Source organism: Erithacus rubecula (assembly GCF_903797595.1).
Source record: "Erithacus rubecula genome assembly, chromosome: 24".
Taxonomy (NCBI): Eukaryota; Metazoa; Chordata; class Aves; order Passeriformes; family Muscicapidae; genus Erithacus; species Erithacus rubecula.
The window spans coordinates 3662513-3681257 of record NC_136676.1 but is presented as its reverse complement, the minus strand read 5'-3'; the positions used below and the strand labels follow the sequence as shown (position 1 = coordinate 3681257).

General features: G+C 43.4%; 2 protein-coding genes across 4 annotated transcripts in view; one reads left to right on the top strand and one right to left on the bottom strand.

The window, feature by feature from the left end:
- Positions 1 to 18745, top strand: part of SLC45A1 (solute carrier family 45 member 1) — a 367325-nt gene that overhangs the window by 289619 nt on the left and 58961 nt on the right. The window lies entirely within an intron of this gene.
- ERRFI1 (ERBB receptor feedback inhibitor 1) lies at positions 7332 to 17158 on the bottom strand. 2 transcript variants are annotated; one of them, XM_079326149.1, is made up of 4 exons: positions 17014 to 17158; positions 10578 to 10773; positions 10374 to 10450; positions 7332 to 9866 (listed from the first exon to the last, which is right to left on the bottom strand). In XM_079326149.1, exons 2-4 carry the CDS (start codon positions 10697 to 10699, stop codon positions 8671 to 8673), a joined length of 1395 nt encoding a protein of 464 aa, XP_079182275.1. In that variant the 5' UTR covers positions 10700 to 10773; positions 17014 to 17158; the 3' UTR covers positions 7332 to 8670. The 2 variants fall into 2 exon arrangements, with proteins under 2 accessions (XP_079182275.1, XP_079182276.1); XM_079326150.1 differs by lacking the exon at positions 17014 to 17158 and adding an exon at positions 16483 to 16637.

The following is an 18745-nucleotide window of genomic DNA, read 5'->3' as shown; positions in this document are numbered from 1 at the left end:
GCAGTTCAAGCATGTATTTGGTTCAGAAACAGCTTTAAAGTACTGCAGGCATCCTCTCATGGAATTGATTATACTGGAATTTCCTTTGGGATTCTCAGTTTTCATCACAATCTTGTACAGCTGCTGTTCTGAATCAAAGGAGTCCTCTGAATTCAAATGGCAGTTTCTACAACTGTTTGTCCAATTAAAATTTTCTCTGCTTTGTGTTGAACAGAGGATTTCTTCCACTGGTAATTGTGTAGTTTGACTATGGCCCAGATACTTAAAGATCTTTGTTTTTCAGCAGAGTATAAATTGAAGGTGTAATTTTGTGTATGTCCCATCTTTGGAAATAAGAGGAATGGACTGGAAATGGCCTCAAGTGCACCAGGAAAGGTCTAGATGAGATATTAGGAATTTCTTTGTCACAGAAGGGGTTGTAAAGCATTGGAACAGACTTCCCAGGGACTGTGGTGGAGTCATCATCCCTGGAAGAGTTAAAAAAAGTCCAGATATGGTTAAATGGTGAATTTGGTGATGGGTTAACAGTTGGACTTGATGGTCTTAAAGGTCTTTTCCAGCTTTAATGATTCCATGATTCTGTGAATCCACAAGAGCTGCTCAGCTCTCCTTGTTCAGGTGCTGTGCCTCTCACTGGTGCAGGGTTGTGCTCTGCTGACCATCAGCAGTGCTTTTGATTTCTGTCTGCCACTGGGGAGAAGCTGCTGCAGTTGCTCCCTGCCAGCCAGTCCCACTGCATTTACTCCTGGAGAATATGGGATTTGGTGCTGGGCAGCATCATCTGCTGCCTCTAAACCTGGCAGCAAGGATAATTCCTGACCTGTAGTTTAGTAGGAATCACTTTGGTTCTTAAAGGCTCTGCTGCTAGAATTTAGGCTTTTCAGAATTTACTGTGAAGAGCCATCTTTCTATTGAGGTTTTTTTAATTGAGATTCTTTTCTATTGAGTTACAGCTCTTCTCTAAACTGGGTGTTTGGTTTCTCTGTGCTGTTAAGTTCCAATGAATTATGCTGTCATAATGGTCTCTGTGTCATTTCAGAACCACCTTTTAAAGTTTGACACATTCTACTCTCAGTAGTGTCCACTCTGGGAGCTGTCTACTTTTGTGCATTGAAATATTTTCAAGTTTTAATGAGTTTTCCTAAGAAACACACTGCTACTTCCACCTACATGCAGCTCTAGTCTCAGAGCCATACTTTCTCCCATATTATTGTGTGTATGACATGGAAAAAGCACTTTTACACTGAAGTCACCAGCTAGGCAAGACAGTGCCTGGCAGATGGGCAGGAAGTAAACTGCTGCCTTATGTGGTGATGAGTGTGATCACTGATGGGCACAGCACTATCATTTGCATTTTTCACAGGAAATCTGCTCTTGGGTGGGGAATTGTGGTCTCTGAGAGAATTGGCAATAGATGATGCATTTATCTATGCTTGCTCATAACCACATCTGAACACTACTGAGTTTTTCTTCATGGTGTTTTGCAAAGGGTACTTTACCTTCCTTTCAGTCATGTAGAAGGTAGAATGATTGTACTAGGAAATTAGTAATAATGAAGCTCCTAGCTCCTGGATGGGCTCACAGACAGACAGACTTTGCTGGCAACTTTCACATAAATCCCCTGCATAATATATTTTTTACTCCCTTCTATTTGGAAAACTACAGAGCATTAATAACTTTAATAATCATTTAAAAAAGAAAGAAAGGGCACTTAGGGTGACATTCCCTGGCTGGTGCTCAGTGATGGTTCTGTCCCAATCACCCATAATGAGGAGAAGAGATGAATCCTTCCCTCCCCTGCTCTCCACAGGCATTTCCATGGGTCATTAAGAGGAGTTGGAGGCTTTGGCCTCTCTGGCTTTGGTTCTTGGCCACATTTTTTGATTTTGCACAGAACCTCTTGGGGGAGTATTCAGTCTCATTAAATCCTCCAGGGCTGCAGCCAGTGATCCTGCCTGCCTCCTGCAGTGCTGCTGGAGCAAGCCAGGGTTCTGCAGTTGTGTTGCATTGATTTCTCCTTTGCAGGTGACTGACTGGCCCAACATAAAGCTCAGGTGTTAAATTGTGAACTGGAGTGCTTGTAAAACAGCTGCCTTACTCATGGTGCTGCTCCAGGGCATGCAATGGCATCCTGTCTTATCGTGGAGACTGCTTTTGATCAGGTTGGTCCAGTTAAGCTCAGATGACAGAAGTGTGGCCTGTGAGAGGTAGCATGTCCAGAGCAGGCTGCAGTGACCTGTGAGGTGTCAGCAGCCCCAGGGGCTGAGCAGCCTCCAGCTCTCCTGTGCTGTGTCACCTCCAGCTCAGCCTGGACTGCTGTGCTGGCTCTGTCTTCATGGAGAGGTCTGCTCCTCCAGTGGAAATATTCCCTGTGGAGTAATGGGGTCCTTGGCTATTCCCATGGAACAATTATTGCATCCAGCAGTGGTCATGATGATTGACTGTGGAAAAAAATGTCCTCACATGGCTCCTCACCCTTAACAGTATGTATGTTTAGACTGTCAGCCTTTAATAAAACAGTAGCACTAAGCCATTTAACTTGAATTCAGGAGTTAACCAGTTCATCCTTCCTTCAGGCTAGCCCTTCTTCAGAGCCCATGACAATTCTCCCTCAGCCTCTGTGTAAGGCAGGAGCTCACTGACACTCATCTTGCTGGCATCCATTTTCAGAAGTGTCTCAGATGGGGCTGTCTGTCCCTGTGGCTTTTAATGAAGCAATTACTTTCATTCATTGGGTTTTTTCACTATGATGAGAAGTTACTCTGAAAAGACAACCCTCCCTTCCACTAGCAATTGCATCCCATGAGCAACAGAATGTGTCAGAGTGTAATTTCACCTCTGCCCTGTGTCATTGGAGGCCTCTGCCCTGCCACGTGCCTGGTGCTCTGTGGATTCTGCATCACAGCAGCCCAGTCCCAATTCCAACTGCTTAGGCTCTAAGTGCTGGAGTGTGCAACTGGGATGCAGGAAAACTTTTCTTGAATAACTTATCAACATGACGTGGGACCAATGGAGTCACCAAGTGCAGCCTAATATGGTTCTTTGCTCTTGACCTTGCTTAACAGCCAGCAGTGACAATACAGGGATTGCAGGGCAGTGAGTAACTGGCAGAGGCCCACGTGCTGTTCACTGCTGTCTCCCTTGCACCTTGCCATGCTGGACTCAAATGGTCCTTTGAAGCTGGTAAGTTCCTGGAGAGTCTCAACCTCAGCACAGCAAAGTTTATGGGGTTGGTTGTGTATTCCAGTTGCCTTCCATAGGGACTCAATAGTGCTGACCCTGTCCTTGAAGTGGTTGTGAAAATAATAAACATTAACAAAGGTGAAATAAATATTATAGGTAACAACCTGTTTCCTGGTCACTTGGGTAGGTGCTGGCAGGGGAAGCTATTCTGTGTCAGGCCTGAGGATCCCATGCTTGATTCAGAGACTCTGTGCATGGAGGGCCTCTTAATATGTAATCATGTAATCAATGTGATTAGTAATTAGCATCCTTAAGCAGATTCAGAGTGGGTATGGTGGGATAATCTGATTTTCCTTCTGGTGTTTCATGGCAGTGTATTTGCACTTTTCTTCTTTCGTGGCTTTCATATGTTAATCATTTGTGGACAACAGTTTTAATCTTCAGAAAGAAGCATCTCTTCCTCTGAATCACTTTGTAAGGAAATGAATAGCAGTCATGGTTCCCATGTTTCAGTGGCATGCCACTTAAAATTTGGAATACCTAACACCTTTTCCAAAATTAACCACAACTGGGATCAAGGTGCACACCAATATATAAATAATATAGCAACAGTCTATGAGCAATCACGGGTGTGGCTTCCATTTATGATTCAGAAAAAATAATGAGCTCTGTGGATGAAAATAGGCATTTGGGTGGGGATTATGCAATGCCTGAATTACGATGCAGGATGGGTGGGGGTAACACCTCTTTCAGTTTACAAATGCTAATCACAAGCTCAGCAGCCAGAAATTTCTGCAGTGCTATTTAACGAATATTAATAAGTATAATTAAACGTTGTGTGCTAGATTTTCAGTGCCAGGAAGCTGTGTGAAACAGAACATTCACTGTATGTTTTCAGTTTTAAATGAATACAAACTGTTCTGAAAAGCAAGCTGACAGGAAATGGAAAGATTAGCCTACTTTAAAAACAAAAGTTTACCCAGGAACACTGTGTACACCCAAAGAAAATCAATAGGTTACCTAACTGCAGAGTGCCTACAAGCAGATAAAATGAGGGTTTACCTTCATCTCCAATTTCCTTCTTGACATAATCCAGAGAGTATGTATTTAACATACAGCTTGTAATATTAAAAGTGTTTATAAGGCCCACAGTCTGTAATCATGAGTTTGAAGGCTGGGAATTCCACCATGACTGATCTGGCCATCATCTTAACCCTGAATTCTTTACAAGACTTGGTTTGAACACCATCAGCAACTATACTGTAGTAACTGCCCTTGCAAAATTTGTGAATTTGTCCTGGACTAGAAGGATGCTTTCCTTTATCATGTCAAGCTTAACACTTCACTCAGACTTTAAAAACAAAACCAAACCTGCAGTAGGAGCAAATGTGATGTTGTTGAGTGCCCTTCTGCAGTTTCAGGATGGTAGTAATTGTGCCTGCTGCAGTCTGGGAGTGAATGGAAAACTCTTAATGACAGCAACAACAATCAGTACATTTAAATGACTGCAGATTTAATTATGTTGTCAATCAGCATACTTCCGAATCAGGTTTACTTTCTGGTTTATCTCTTGTGATGCAAAAGAAGCTGATGATCAGCTACAGCTCTCTGTTATTTACTGACTTTATCTGTTTAACAGCAAGTTAATATGGTGAAGTTAAGCTAATAGGTTTTTCAACTCATCTACTACTAACACACTTCTTTTCAGGAAAAGGTCTAGTGAGACAAAGTTTCCTTTAGTTACCAGCCAGACTCAGCTTCCCTGGGTTGATTTGTCAGTCAAACTCACCAAGTAAAGGGTGTTCTGCAAACAGCCGAGCAGCACCAGGCAACACCAACCTTTGCCCAGCTGAATGTGACAGATGTTTTTTGAGTCATTGCTCATTGTGCTTTTGCTTGTGCTGTCAATGGTTTTGAGCCCAGGGCAGAGGTCACCCAGCCCCCTCCTCCCATCCTCAGCTTTGCTGCCACACACATCTCAGTGTTCTTGGGTTCACTAGGGCTGTGCTGGAGTTTGTTGTGGTACAACCCCTTTGTCCCAGCACAGCTGCTGCCTCCTGCCACCAAGGAGAATCACTGAGGTGCCCGAGTGTCACAGCAGAGAGCTGAGGGCAGGGGAGCAGAGAGGATAAGCTGCTCCTTGAGTCAGGAGCTGTGAGCAGCACTGCCTTTCCACACACACACCTTCCTTCACTGCTTTAACACCAATTCCTGGACTCTCCAAACTTCAGTTTATCAAGTTGTAACTGCTTTGAAGTGATTATTCCAGTCGAATCTAGCTCTCAGAGGCAAGCTGTCAGGCCTTGCCCAAGTGAGTCCAAACTCTAAATATTCAAACATGTGATCAGGCTGTTGCAAAAGCATGTTGTGTCCTGACAAGTCTTATCATGTGCCAGGGGATGAGCAGAGAAATGTCTTCTGGCCAGGACTTGCAAAGCTTCCCCCACAGCACTACAGCCTTAATTACTCACTTGGAAAATGAAATACAGTTTTTGGATCATGCAGACTTGTTTCCCAAAGCACAGGAATCTGGTGTCTAAGAATATATGCAATGCTTCCACCTGCTTTTATCAGGTGAAACTTCTGAAATGTTAACTTCTTAACGCTGTGCTGTGATTCAGCTGGCACACAGCTCATAATAGGAAAGCTAACATCACTACAGTGACTTTTTTTTTTGATACTTAGGACTAACTAGCCAATGCCAATACCCTCAGCAAAGGAGTATGCAATATTTTTTTCCCTAGCAGAAAAACACATGGAGGTTAGGTTAGGTCTTAAATGTTTAGAATTTCAGAAAAGGTTATATAAGACCATTCAAAAGCACAAGTTTTATAATGGTTTTAAGTTTTTCAGCACTATAAATATGATAATAGTTTGTATACAGAAGCAGCTCAGGTAAAAAACCTGCTGCTGCTACATTAGCTGTTTTTTAGGGCACCTCTGCTGCTAACAGAAGTGAAAATATGTGCTGGAATGCAGGGCTGGAGGTAGTGTAACAAATACCCTATGTAATACCAGATACCTTTAAGCTAAAAATGTGGAATATCAGGAATGGAGTGGGACCTGAGGCAGAAGCTGGGGGAGATCTGTAGGGCACTGCCTTGGGCTTAGATGGAGTTCTGGTGAAATGACAACGACTGAGTCTGTGCCAGCTCTAACAGCCCAGGAGGGCAGAGCTGCAGCTTGCCAGTGTCAATCTGCTGCTGGAACAGTGATGCTGTCACAGAGTTTGCATTATTTTGGGGTCCTAGAGTTGCAGTCTTCCCCTTAAATGCAAGCAGTTTGAAGTACAGATTTTACCTTTTCATCTTAGAAAAATCCAGGGGGTGGAGGAAAGCAGAGCTTTCAGTAGGCTGAATATGAGGTGGCAGCCTTGCACAGGATTAGGTAACTTGTTTGTGTTTTGAAGCTGATCTGCATGGGCTCTCAGTGCTATGGCACAGCAGTAGGTGTTTAAGCACCTTCCTAAATGAATCTTAGCAATCTTCCAAGGTGTAAGAGCCAAGGGATTGAGCATTACTGAAAAACTCTGACATTTTTCACATCCAGTACAATTCCAAGGATTGTCTGTTTTATCCTGAAATGAGCCCACTGACACAAACATCCACACTGCCAGATCAAGGCAGGTGTTTGCCTGCATACACAGCCAGAGGATCAAAGCTGTGTGATGCTTTCTGTCTTCAGTAACCTCATCCATGCCTTGCAAACTCTGGTGAAATACACTTCTTTGTGATAAGTATTCACTATTTCTCTCCCCTTTTAACTATGCTTTGTTTTAGCAGGTGAGAAATTGAAGACAGGAACACTACTGCCCTTTCCTTTCTGTACAATGGTGGCTAACATGCTATAGGTGACTCTAGAAAAAAAGAAAATCATTAATAATGTTAGGCCAGGTAACTTAATCTTACGGGATGTTTATTGTCAGCACAAAACAATAGATACCATGCTATGAGGTAGTAGGGTGGGATTAAAATTAATGGTGTGTCATGTGAGTTACTGAACTCTTCTGCAGAAATCTGAAATTGAATTAAATGCAAGCTGAATTCAACATCTGTTGCACATTTAACGTTACTAACTTTGAACTTTGCAGTAAATACAGAACTAAAATGCAATTGCATGCACTATTCAATAAAGCAAAAACAAAAATGTATCATAAATAAGTATTTTATAACTTTATTAAACTCAAGACATGACAATATTCAAAATACAAAGTGAATTATTTTTATTCAATACTGTACACAATGCAGAAATATCAGTGCATTTCTATAGCATGTATTTCACCTTCATTTAGTTTGTACTAAAACAAATAAAAAGTAAGCTTTAAAATAGCTCAAACATCTCATTCAGCAGTTTAAACTGTAAACACCTTGTTTACTTCTGTTAGGAGGAACACATTCATCTTCTGTACCCCTGTTAATGAGCACCCTTTCTCTTGTGCTTCTCTGTAAGAGGATAAATGTAACCAAACTGAGCACAAGAAACTGCTAAGGTGGCACCTCAGTGAATGGCTGAGGCACAGTGAGGAAAAATTAAACAGCAAAAAGCAGCATCTGAAGCAGCAAGAGATGGGACTGACACTGTTCATCAATGGAATCATGGTTTTTTTCCTCATACCCTCCTCCTCCTCCTCCTCCCCTAAAATACTGAACAGAAACCAGAACACAAGACCAGCTTGTGCTGTGTTTCTGTATTTAATACAGTCATAATTTCAGACTCTAGGTGAGCACATAGTTGTTACTGCCTACCTGATAGCAACCCTGTGGCTGCTAGGACACATTCACACATTTCTAGGATCCAGCAGGAAAAGAGCAGCAGCAGAGGCTTAGCAATAGCTGGTCCAAGTCTCTTCTAGGAAAAACTGCAAAATTGAGCCAAGTGTGTCTAGCAAGTGAATTCACAAAACCTAACTCACTTTAAAAGTCTATTAGCATCAAATTAATTTGTAAGACAGATTAATTTTTCAAAATGCACTTCCAATATACCTGCCAAGTCTTGAAGTGGGTATCAGATCTCACATTTACCTTCTTATCAGACATGTTCTGGTAAAACAGGACAGTCTGTTCTCAGTAGAATTACCATGTAAAAGAAATTCTGGAAAACAGCTGATAAAAAAACTGTACTGCATTACTTGGTCTGTTGTCTGCTTTAACAGTTACTCTGAAGGAAAATCAGTATTAAAAGAAAAATTTTTAAAAAATGTTGCCTACCAAACATGTTCATCTAGGTAGCATACAACTGGCCAACTGTGACTACTATCCCTCTGTGTTTCTGTGGAATCTTTGTAGATTTTCAGCTTACATACCAAGACAAAAGAAGTCTTAAGAAACATATTGAATATATGCAGCATAAGAGGACTTTACCATCCACTTTTCAGTTCTCAGAGGACAAACTGCTCCTACTTCATTATCTGTGAACCATAAGAACTTTGTAACATGATAAAGTTCAGCTCCATCCCAACTAACTGAGCTGAGACTGTGCTCCCAGACACTAAGGGGAAACCACGTAGGACAGATGCTTTCGTTTCAGGGGACCACCTATGTCCATTCTGGGTTTTGAGTCCAGTTTTATTGGGGCTGAGGTGGCTGTGCAGTCACCAGACCAGGACTGAACCTCAGTGTTAGAACTCCTCTCCTCTGCTTCTCTGAAGAATTTCTCATACTTGTCCAAATAGGGAGGTCTCTCTGGTAGCAGATAGTAGTGCGTTGAACTGGCCTTCTTACCATTTTCAATAATTGGAAGAATGCAGGGGACCCTGTTGGAAGATCCTTCACTATTTTGTCTTTGTAGAGCTTTGCTGCTGACATACTTAGGATCAGGTGCAAAGCTCTGGGTGGGGGGCATAACCCCATTGAGGTATGATGGAAGGCTTTTGGGACTGGGGGTGCGGGAGTTGCTCCGTGACAAAGGCTCTCGGGGGGGCACTTTGGGAGGCCGGTCTTCATCGCTGTAAGCACTGGAAGCCACTTCTGCTGACCACCTTCTGTAGTCTGGTTTGAGAGCCCTTGGGGGTATGGGCACCCTTGGGGGAACCTCTGGTTTATCTTCATCAGAAGTTGGAGACGACCTGTTTAAGTGTCCAGTTAGTCTTACTATGGGTTTGTTGAGAGATCCAGCTGGCCCCGAGTGGGACCTTCGCAGGCGTCGGTGCAGCTGCTGTGGGGGAGGGTAAATACTGGATATGTACACATTCAGGCTTGGTGCAGGGTTGGCATCTTCTGCTTTTGGTCCTGTTGGAGCATCAAAATAGGCATAGTTGATCTGTCCACAGCCCCTGAAGCTCCGGCGGCTCGGAGCACTGGATTTAAAAGAAGGAAGTTCATAATCCTCTAACAAAAAGTCAGTATCTGAGCTAGTCAGGAATTCTACCTCTCTGTCAACCTCATCTGGAGTAAAGTCTTCAGATATAGGCAGAGGGGGTAGTGGCCTGCAGCTGCGATCATGAGAAGATGCAGACAGAAATTGAATTGGTCCATTTTTAATTGGCATGTGAGGAGGTGTTTCTTCAGAAACACAGCCCATGGTCAATGACAGTTTGCTAAAGCCAGGAACGAGGTGCTCGTCGTACCTTGAAATTGGCTGTTCAGTTTTGGGACTTACAGGAGGTGGACTGGATTTCTGAGATGGGACCTGGATGCAGCTTCCAGCAATGTGGTCATTCTTGGAAGCCTGGTTGGAAGAGTGCCCTAAAAAAGTGAGAAATTCTTAGAGACACTTTTCTAAGTAAAACTCCAGCAATATGGCTCTGACACTGCATATTTAATTCCTTCTAATGCAAGAGTAAGTACTGTCTGTTTAATGTCTGCAGGTAGTGAAATGCAGGTATTACAAATCTCATCATGGATTTATGCATTTAGTTAAGATGGTAGTAGATTATCTTCTTATTTTAGACCAGTGCTCCAATTAAGTGAGGTAATTCAAGAGACCCCAAACATAAACAACAGAGCCACAAAGATCCCATCATAAAACCACAACAGAACATTTGCTTTTTTTACCAAAACTTTTTTCCTTCAAAGCTGTGACGGCAGCTTAGAGGGCTGCTATGTGCAAGGCGAATGGGAGGGTGTGTGTGTTTTAGTTTAACTCCAGGCTGTTATGTCAGGAGCACTTTGCCGAGCTGCCAGCAGGTGTCAGCGAACCCGCGGGATTTTCCCAGACAAATCCCTGACACTTCCTAACGTCTCTCTACTTACCAATGGATGGCAAATGCTGCTCGCTTGATGGGTTTAAATTATATGTCACTGCTATAGGGTCCACATTAAAGAAAGTACTGGAAAAAAAAAAACGAAAAAAAAGCCTTCGTTGTAAATTAACCATTGGGCTGTATTGGCACAAGTATTCATAACACTTATTTCATAGATTTGAAGATGCAGTAGATAAATTGTAGCCTCACTCACTTTTCAAATCCACTGTGAGTACCCCAGCAGGTTTTCAGACTGCCCATGCCTTGACTGGTGTGAAGAAATCCAGTTTTTAAGGGGACTCTCATCTCCTGAGCAGCAACTCCTGCAGTTGACATAGTGCAGTGTCTCTGAGGATGTCTCACAACCCTTGATATTCAGGACTTGGCAGGTTTCCTGCAGTTTTCATTCCCTTCAAGAGAGAGGACATAAATATCAGGAATGCAAACCTGATGTTCCACATCTCAACTGAAATTCCAGTATTCAAGGAATTAAATAACTCTGTAGAGAGCTATTTAATAGAAAGGGCTCCTGTCCTAATACTTGCCAACTGGAAAACTTGACCCATCTTCTTGTTTTGAATCTAACTGCAAAATTAAAGTACAAACCAGGTAAGTTCTCTTAGAGAACTACACTGCATAGAAAAAAAAGGGAAAAATATGTTAAGCTATTGATATATGGCAGTTGTGTATCCCACAACTTCAGTTATTGAACATAAACTACTAGTTATTCATGCAAAAAAGTTTTTAAAAAAGTTTTCTAGAACAATCTAACCTTCAGTAGCTGTCTTCAGTTGTACCTTTCTGCTAAAGATTTTAGCATAGCCAACATGTAACAGCCTGGTCTGCTGTTAAGTATTATCTTCCACAGCCTTTGCTTCAATAAACAGAATTATTGACTATTTGAATTAGAATTCTAAAACTTATTTTACATAAAACAGCTATTTTAAACTAACTTAAACATTAAGATACTTAAAAGCAGTGTGAAGTCTTCTAGCTATTTCAAACAAATTGGAAATCTAGTAATTTGAAATAATCTCAGCTGAAACTGCCCTGCTGCATTCAAGGCTATTTTGAATGTGTGAAGAATGCTTTATCCAGCCCATTTATGGCAGAAAAAATATGCTGGCAATTGCTTTATATTGAGTAAGTAATCACAGTCTATGGAAGAAATTGACTCACAGGACTTTGTTTAGGAAATTCATCAGGGAGGGGAAGGGGCAATGTAATATTAGTCAGCATTGTGAAGGCAGGAGAAATTAAGTCCAAGACTATAAGAAAGATGTTCTCTGGATCTCTGCTTCATTCTACACAAATATCCTACATTCAGCAAGTGCAAAATGGTCTGTTTAAAAAAACCATAAAAAACCTACCAAACCAAACCCTACACAAAACAATTTAATTTGTATCTCTCTTGACAATCAATACTTTGAGCATATAATATTAATGTGAATTTGTCCATATCCCTCCAACAAAAGAATTCCATCCATAGAAAATTCAACCAACAACTGAGGGCTCAGCAAACATGGCAAGAAACCCCTTCACAGCAGCACAGACACAGGTAAATCTGCCCAAAGCCAGGCATTCTGTGCAAATGGGGAATCTTCCTTTTCCTTTAGGAGCAAAGATCCATTTTACTTGTCTGCAGCATGAGGGATGGGCAGACTCCTAAGCAGGACTGTAAACCAGGTGCCTGAGGATTAGTCTGCAATCCAACATCACTAGTTGCAATTTATAAACAATTGTTTGAGTAAGAACAACTCTGCTGTGCTCTTTTGAATTGGGTCCACTATTGATGACCTTAAGAAAACAGTAGTTGGTGACCATAGGGATATTTATGATGTGGAAACTAATCCCATTCTCTTTAGAAGTGTGATGATTTTCTCAATCATGACTGTGTCAGCAAAAGTGGGATTGTTTTACTCACTTCCAGATACCAAATATATTTTAGACAGGAGACTTCAGTAGAAGTGAATGAGGGACAAACAGTGTTCTGTGTACTGCAGCACAGTCCTACTTCATCCAGCCCTCCTGATTTTAGTAAAGACCATGTTCTTCCTCTTCAGACAACCTCCTTAAAAAGCAAGCTTCACCCTGGACATTTTTGCATAACACAGTTCAGTTGGACCCTTCCCAATAAAAGGAGCTGCAGATATTTCATAGCAAAATTAAATAAAAACACAGACCCCCAGGAAACAATTCCTGAAAGTACAAGCAGAACTACTCTCTTCAGGGGAACAGAACACTAGAGATACCCATTTGTCAAAATGAGTTAAGCAGCACAGTACCTATATAGCACCAATTCTAAAATTACTTGATATCAACATAATTTCCAAATAAAACATCCATCTTGTTAGCTCACATTGTATTGAAGAGGGATTTTTGTGCCTCACGGATCCTATCCTATAGCAACAAATCTACAAAAGAAAAATTAATTAAGAGAGCTTAAGGCTAATGCCTGCTATCAATTTCAATATTTCTGAAGATAAATACAAGTCACAAGTTAAAAAAGTGCTGGTACAGAACACTGATTAGTCAGCAAATGATTGTACTGCACCTCAGCGTGTGTACAAGATCTGACAGGACCATGAGACATCGATTATGATAGAAAAAATGAGAGGAGGGGGAACAACTGCTGGTGTTTGAGAGCACATGTACCATGGTAGCTGTGATAACACACAGGGCTTGTTAAGAAGCCCAACCTCCACCAAATCCCACGCCTAAACCACTACTAGTAATTACTGTGTCAGCTTTCTGAATGCTGTCTAAATCTCAGCTCTCAAGACTGATTGTTGCACAATCACCTTTCTGAAATCTCTCTGGAATGCTAAGCTCAACATCTGAAACAGACTTCAATATTTACATGTCCTAGGAAAAGGTAATTTTCATTTGCTTCAATCAGCCTTTATTTTTGAAAAATAAAGTATAATTTATATAGCCTAAAACTTTCTTCATTCATCAATGACCTCTTTGCAAATTCACAGGTGATTTGCCTTGACATTTCAGGGAGTTATGAAACTGTCCTCTGTGCCTTAAGCTAGGATATGAAGATAGGTAGTGCTTTCACTAAACCACCTGGTTACTTTTTCAGTGGAGTCTAGAGAAATGGTGCTTGTATTTTAAAACATGCATAAGCTTGTCTGCAGACAGTATCTTAAGAGGAAGACTTAAGAACAGTAATTTAATACAAAGTTCATATTTTAGACATCATGCTCTTGCTGAAGCTGAGTAGTATATATTATATTCTAGTAATTGGTTTAAAAATTTTTTAAACATCAACAGTTTTCACAGTTAACTACTGTCCCAATTCTGCCTCCTTAGAAGTTTAGGGATCTAAACTTGGCCATAAATAACATCAAACTATATTTGCTGAAGGAAATGGACCCTCTGCAGTAATGAAGCATTCTTGATGGCACATTTGTGTGCTGCTCATTTGCACAGAATGGGTTTTCAGTTACTCTGTTTTTCTGACCTACTTCTGGACAGTTTATGGCATTTAGGAGGATTGAAGCATTTTGGAAGATGTTACAGTTTGTGTTATTCAAAAGAAATGGAGTACAATCTAAAAGCATGGCTGGTAACCTTTACAGGGCTTTTACAAGCCAAGGCAATCTGAAGATCTGCTGGTGCATTAGGAAGCTACTGACACCCTTCTCTGTGAGGCAAGGCAAGTGCAAAGGAGGCACTTGCAATCATCCAGCTCTGCTTGTATAAACAAATATCAATAATAGCAAGTATTGGACACGAGATTTTTAATTTTTTTTTTTTTTACAAAGCCAAATATACCTTCAGACTTCAACAGAATGGCCATGTGTAAGCTGAAAATAGTCAAATGTACCCATAAACAGCAGTGTATCTACATAGTGAGAACAGGGGAAAGGTTTTTGTGCTGTTTTATTACAGCAAATATCCCCAAATACTGTTTTTACACAGATACATATTAATAAATCCTTGTGTTATAACAACACTAATCCTCTGTTTAGAAACTAAAAAGCATTTGCATATATTTTAGCTCAACCTATTACCTATCACTAATCACCCACAGAATCTTATTACTCTGTTCTCCCAGCCCCAATGCAACCAAGTATTTGAGGCAAGTTCATAACAAAGAAAACCTTTCTGGTATGCACAATAGACCAAAGCATGCTCCAGAATATTTCACTTTATGGATATGGAGTACAGCAACTTGCTGTACAGATTTCTGAATGCCTGCACAGGTTTTATAAAGGCAGCACTCTTGACAAGGAGTTTACAAGTTTCTTATAAGAAATGGGAAAGAGGGGAAGGAAAAAAATAAGACCTGCTTCCCCCTTTTGGGAGGGGAAGAAATGTGTCTACCTTAAATCCACAACCTATTTTTGCTCACCTTGCCACCACATTATCTTTAACAAATCTCAGAAGCAATTCACAGGAGGAGGGGCACATTTTTGCACTACAAGTCATCTACTCCAGCTAGCTGTTCCTTATTTGACAATGTGATGTAATTTCCTTTTTCTCCTCTGACTTTCTATTTAACATAAGTACCTGAGATAGAGGCACCCCTTTTCATATTTAAGTATTTCAGACTTCCAAGTATTGAACTTTAAAAACCTAAGTGGTGTTAATATACTTTCTGGAACTCCAAGTACTTTTAAAAAATGTTAGAAATTCTCTTTCTGTAGTTCTTATCCCTCAAGCACTTATGTCTTTGCAGCTAGATGAATGCTGAGTAACCCACATTTAGCAGAAACAGCCTCATGAGAAGGTCAGTTTAAATCTGTTCACTTAATAAATAATTAGATCTTTACTATGCACTAAACCTCCACAGTGCAGTTCAGTATTCCTGAGTCACAGGGCAAAGCATGCTCAGATACAGGCCTCAGAAGGTATCTCCATTTAGAGGTTTTATATTCTTTACAGTTACTGTATAATGAATCACATTCTTCACTTTGAGATATTTTTCTCCACATTCTGCCAACCAGAAATGGACCATTCTGTGGTGAAGAATTTAAGACTGTGATCACTAAACAGTCAAATCATGGGTACTTGCAAATAAAACTAACCCTTATAAGTATACAACAGACAAATCAACTGAACAGCAGACAAACTCTGTATTTAGATTGTAACAGTCAGCTATTTGGAATATATTCAAAGAGCCACAGTTCACCAAGGAGTTTTAAGTTCAGTTAAAATTCAGGCTACCATTTCACAGTCCTACACAGCAAATGGGAGTAACCTGTAAATTGCCAGTAGAAAACTAATAATTAAATAGCAAGACAATTGCCTTGCCTCTGCTTGTCAGATTTCGGATGCATGCTTAAGGTATGGTACTTCACCCTCCTGAAAACTTTAATGTGAATATAGACAGCTTACATTCAGGAAATAAAAATTCCTTTCTAGCTGACTCAGACTCAACCATAGTGTTAGACACACTGTGATAAGTTTTAATTCTCTTTTCTACTACAGAGAACTGGAACTGTTTTTCTCTGAAATAAGTCCTGTACTGGCAGAGCATGGCAGACACAGGGCTTCACCAAGAACATATGACCCCCAAGTCAGCAGGTAGGTTTCTAATTAAAGAACAAAAAAATCAGAAAATTATCCCATATAGGTAAATTGCTAAGGAAGGAAAGCTAAGTTTGCCCATAAAGTGAATTGAGTGAATAATACAGGCGAATTGAGCAGTTTAACTGGATTATAAGTGCAATTCACAAACACACTTGTGATGCAGAGGCATCATTCACCTGCCATTCCAGTACAACAAAGATTCAGGTATTCCCAAAATGACCAGAGACCTTGCCCCCAGAGCCTTTCCCATCCAGTTAATATGTAATGAGGCACTGTTATCTTTGGTTCAAGCGTAATAATTTTTTTGCTTATTACTTCAGAATACAGCACGTGGCCCTTGGCCAGTGCTGCAGTGACAGGAGACCACGGAAGGCTCCGAGTCCCCGGCTCCGCTGTCAGTACTGAAGCGATGTCTCCAGATTTAACCACCACAGACTGGCTATTTTAGAAAATCGAGGATAAGTGCGTAATGAGGTATTAAGTCACAAAGAAACGTTTATTCTAAATTAAGCCAGCCTAAATTAGAGTGCGAAGCGCAGAGCCTGAGCCCACAGTGCGGTCTCTTGTTTACTCACAGCAGCGAGAGGAGCAGCTCGGAAGCGAGTGAGAGAACACTGATACTGTTTCGGCTCAGGAAGAAAACGCGTGGCACGCCACGCTCATTTCCAAGAATGCGGCCACGGGCTCGGCTGACCCCGGGCGGGTCCCGTCGCACCCGGAGGATTCCCGGCGCGGCGAGCGGTGCCGCACCGAGATCGCCGCCAGCCCCGGGGCCAGCGGCCCCGCCGCCCCCCCGCCCGCTCGGCACAACGGCACAAAACGCGCTCCCGGCTCCTCCCGGCGCTCGCCGCCACCCCCTGCGCCCGCCGGCCTGGCCCGCGCTACGGCTCCGAGCCCCGGGCTCGGCCAACCCCGGCACCGCGGCCCGACCGACTCGCGTGTGCCGCCCGATCCGCCGGACCCCGTTTCTCTCCCCGGCGGCAGGCCCGGCGCGGCAGGGACGGGACGGCCCCGCGCCGCAGGCGGGCAGCCCGGGTGCGCCGGGCGGGCCCGGGGGCCGCCATGCCGTGAGGGGAGCGGGAGGCGCCGCCGGGGCCGTCACTCACCCCGACAGCGTCGCGCAGCTCCGCGCGGCCGCCGACGCCACACGCATGCGCCGCCCCAGCGCCGCTCACTGCCGCGGCGCGCGCCGGCCGCCGCTCTTATGCAGGGGGGCGGGACCGCGGCTGGCCCCGCCCCTCCCCGCGCGGCGCGCTCGTCACGGGAGGCCTGCGACGGGCGGGGGCGCGCGCCCGTGAGGGCGTTGTGGCGGCTTCCGGTTCCGCCGCGCGCGGGGGCCGGAGCGTTTCCCGGCGGGTGCCCGGGCGCGGGCGGTGCTGCCGCTGCTCCGCGCCCGCCAGCGGGAACGGCCCCCGGGGCGCCCTCTGGGCGGCACCGCCTCCGCTCGGCACTGCCCTCCGCCCGGCCGGCGGGGCTGGCCGCCTCCGGGCTCAGCGCGGGCGGGAGTGAAGCGCTGCGGGGCTCGCGCTCGGCGGGGAGGCAGCGCCCGCCCGGGGGATGCTGAGGCGGTGCTGCCCGGGCCCTCTGCCTGGCCGGTGCCTGCACCGCCTGCTGCCCCCGGCTTCTGTCCCCGCTTCCCCTTCCCTGCGGCGGCAGTCGCTCGTTCTGTCCCCCGGCCCCGCGCTGCCCGTCTCTGCGGGGATTCTCCCTCCTCGCTCCCCGCCGCCTCCTCAGCAGGGAGCGCTCGCTCTCCCGGCCCGCTCCCTGCGTGTTTCTCCCCCTTGGTTTTCTTCCAGGCGGTGAGGTGGGGCCAGCCTTTGCCCACGCGTGTGATGACCGAGTATTTTGCAGTCACGGGGAATCCCTGTCCTTCAGTGTTACGAGAAGGAGAGAAAACACCAAACCTTTCACTGTTGTAGGAGTTGGTGGTGTGAATGTCAGTTTTCTTTAAACAGGCATGTTCGTGTTGAAATAAATCCGTCTTCTTGTGTAATGATTTGTTTGGCATCTTGAGAAAATATGGGTGGGCTGCCACAGATTTGGCAGTATTTTGTATCTAGACTTAGATTTGTGGTGGTAAATAAATCACAGTGGTCAGAAAAGGAGGATTTGTGGTGAAAACTGCCGTTTAAAGCTTTGAGAGCATTTACAAGTGATGCTATTCATTACAGCACAAACAATAAGAGTCAGGCTTTTGATCAGTTTTGCCGTACGCTGCAATAATGTCTTGGAGAAAGAAATACCATCGTGGGACTCCAGAAGCTCCCAACATTGAGAGGTGCTAATAATAGGCTTAACAAAATGTGTCTTCTATCTATACTCTTTGAACTGGAATAGTCACTGATATTTTAAGAAAGACAATATCTTTATTTCAGTGCATGATGTGATGTATGTCTGCAGTTGACTTCTCCTTTCCCTTCGAGATTTCTTTTGACCTCTGGTGAAAGCCCCCCCTTCCAATCCACTCTTGTTCTTAGGGACAAGAACATCTCCTACTCTGTATTTTGATCATAAAAAGTGTTGTACGGCTGTACAAATACAGGTGATGTGAGAAAAAAAGGGCAGGGCTATAACCTAGGAGAGATTTCCAGTTTGAAAAATGCTGAAGAGGTCCTCTAAAGTTGACTGGGCATGTTATGCATGCCAGAGAAAGTGAAAAATAATATAAGGGAAAGTAGAAACCATCAAAAGGAAGGAGGGGAGCAGAGCGTGGGTTTGTGATTTTGATGAATTAAGAGGCTGCAGGATGTTTGTGTTCTGGTGGCAGTGGCTTGTGCTGAACTGTACGTGCTCAAAGACTCCTTCCAAGTATTTGCTGTACTGCTATTGTTCTGCACT

Excerpts from the sequence above, each read along its gene's own strand:
- ERRFI1 (XM_079326149.1), bottom strand. The coding sequence starts at position 10,699 with ATGTCAACTGCAGGAGTTGCTGCTCAGGAGATGAGAGTCCCCTTAAAA. Across the intron at positions 10,451-10,577 it reads ACTCACAGTGGATTTGAAAA|TACTTTCTTTAATGTGGACC; the intron begins GTGAGTGAGGCT and ends TTTTTTTTCCAG. Across the intron at positions 9,867-10,373 it reads GCAGCATTTGCCATCCATTG|GGCACTCTTCCAACCAGGCT; the intron begins GTAAGTAGAGAG and ends TCACTTTTTTAG.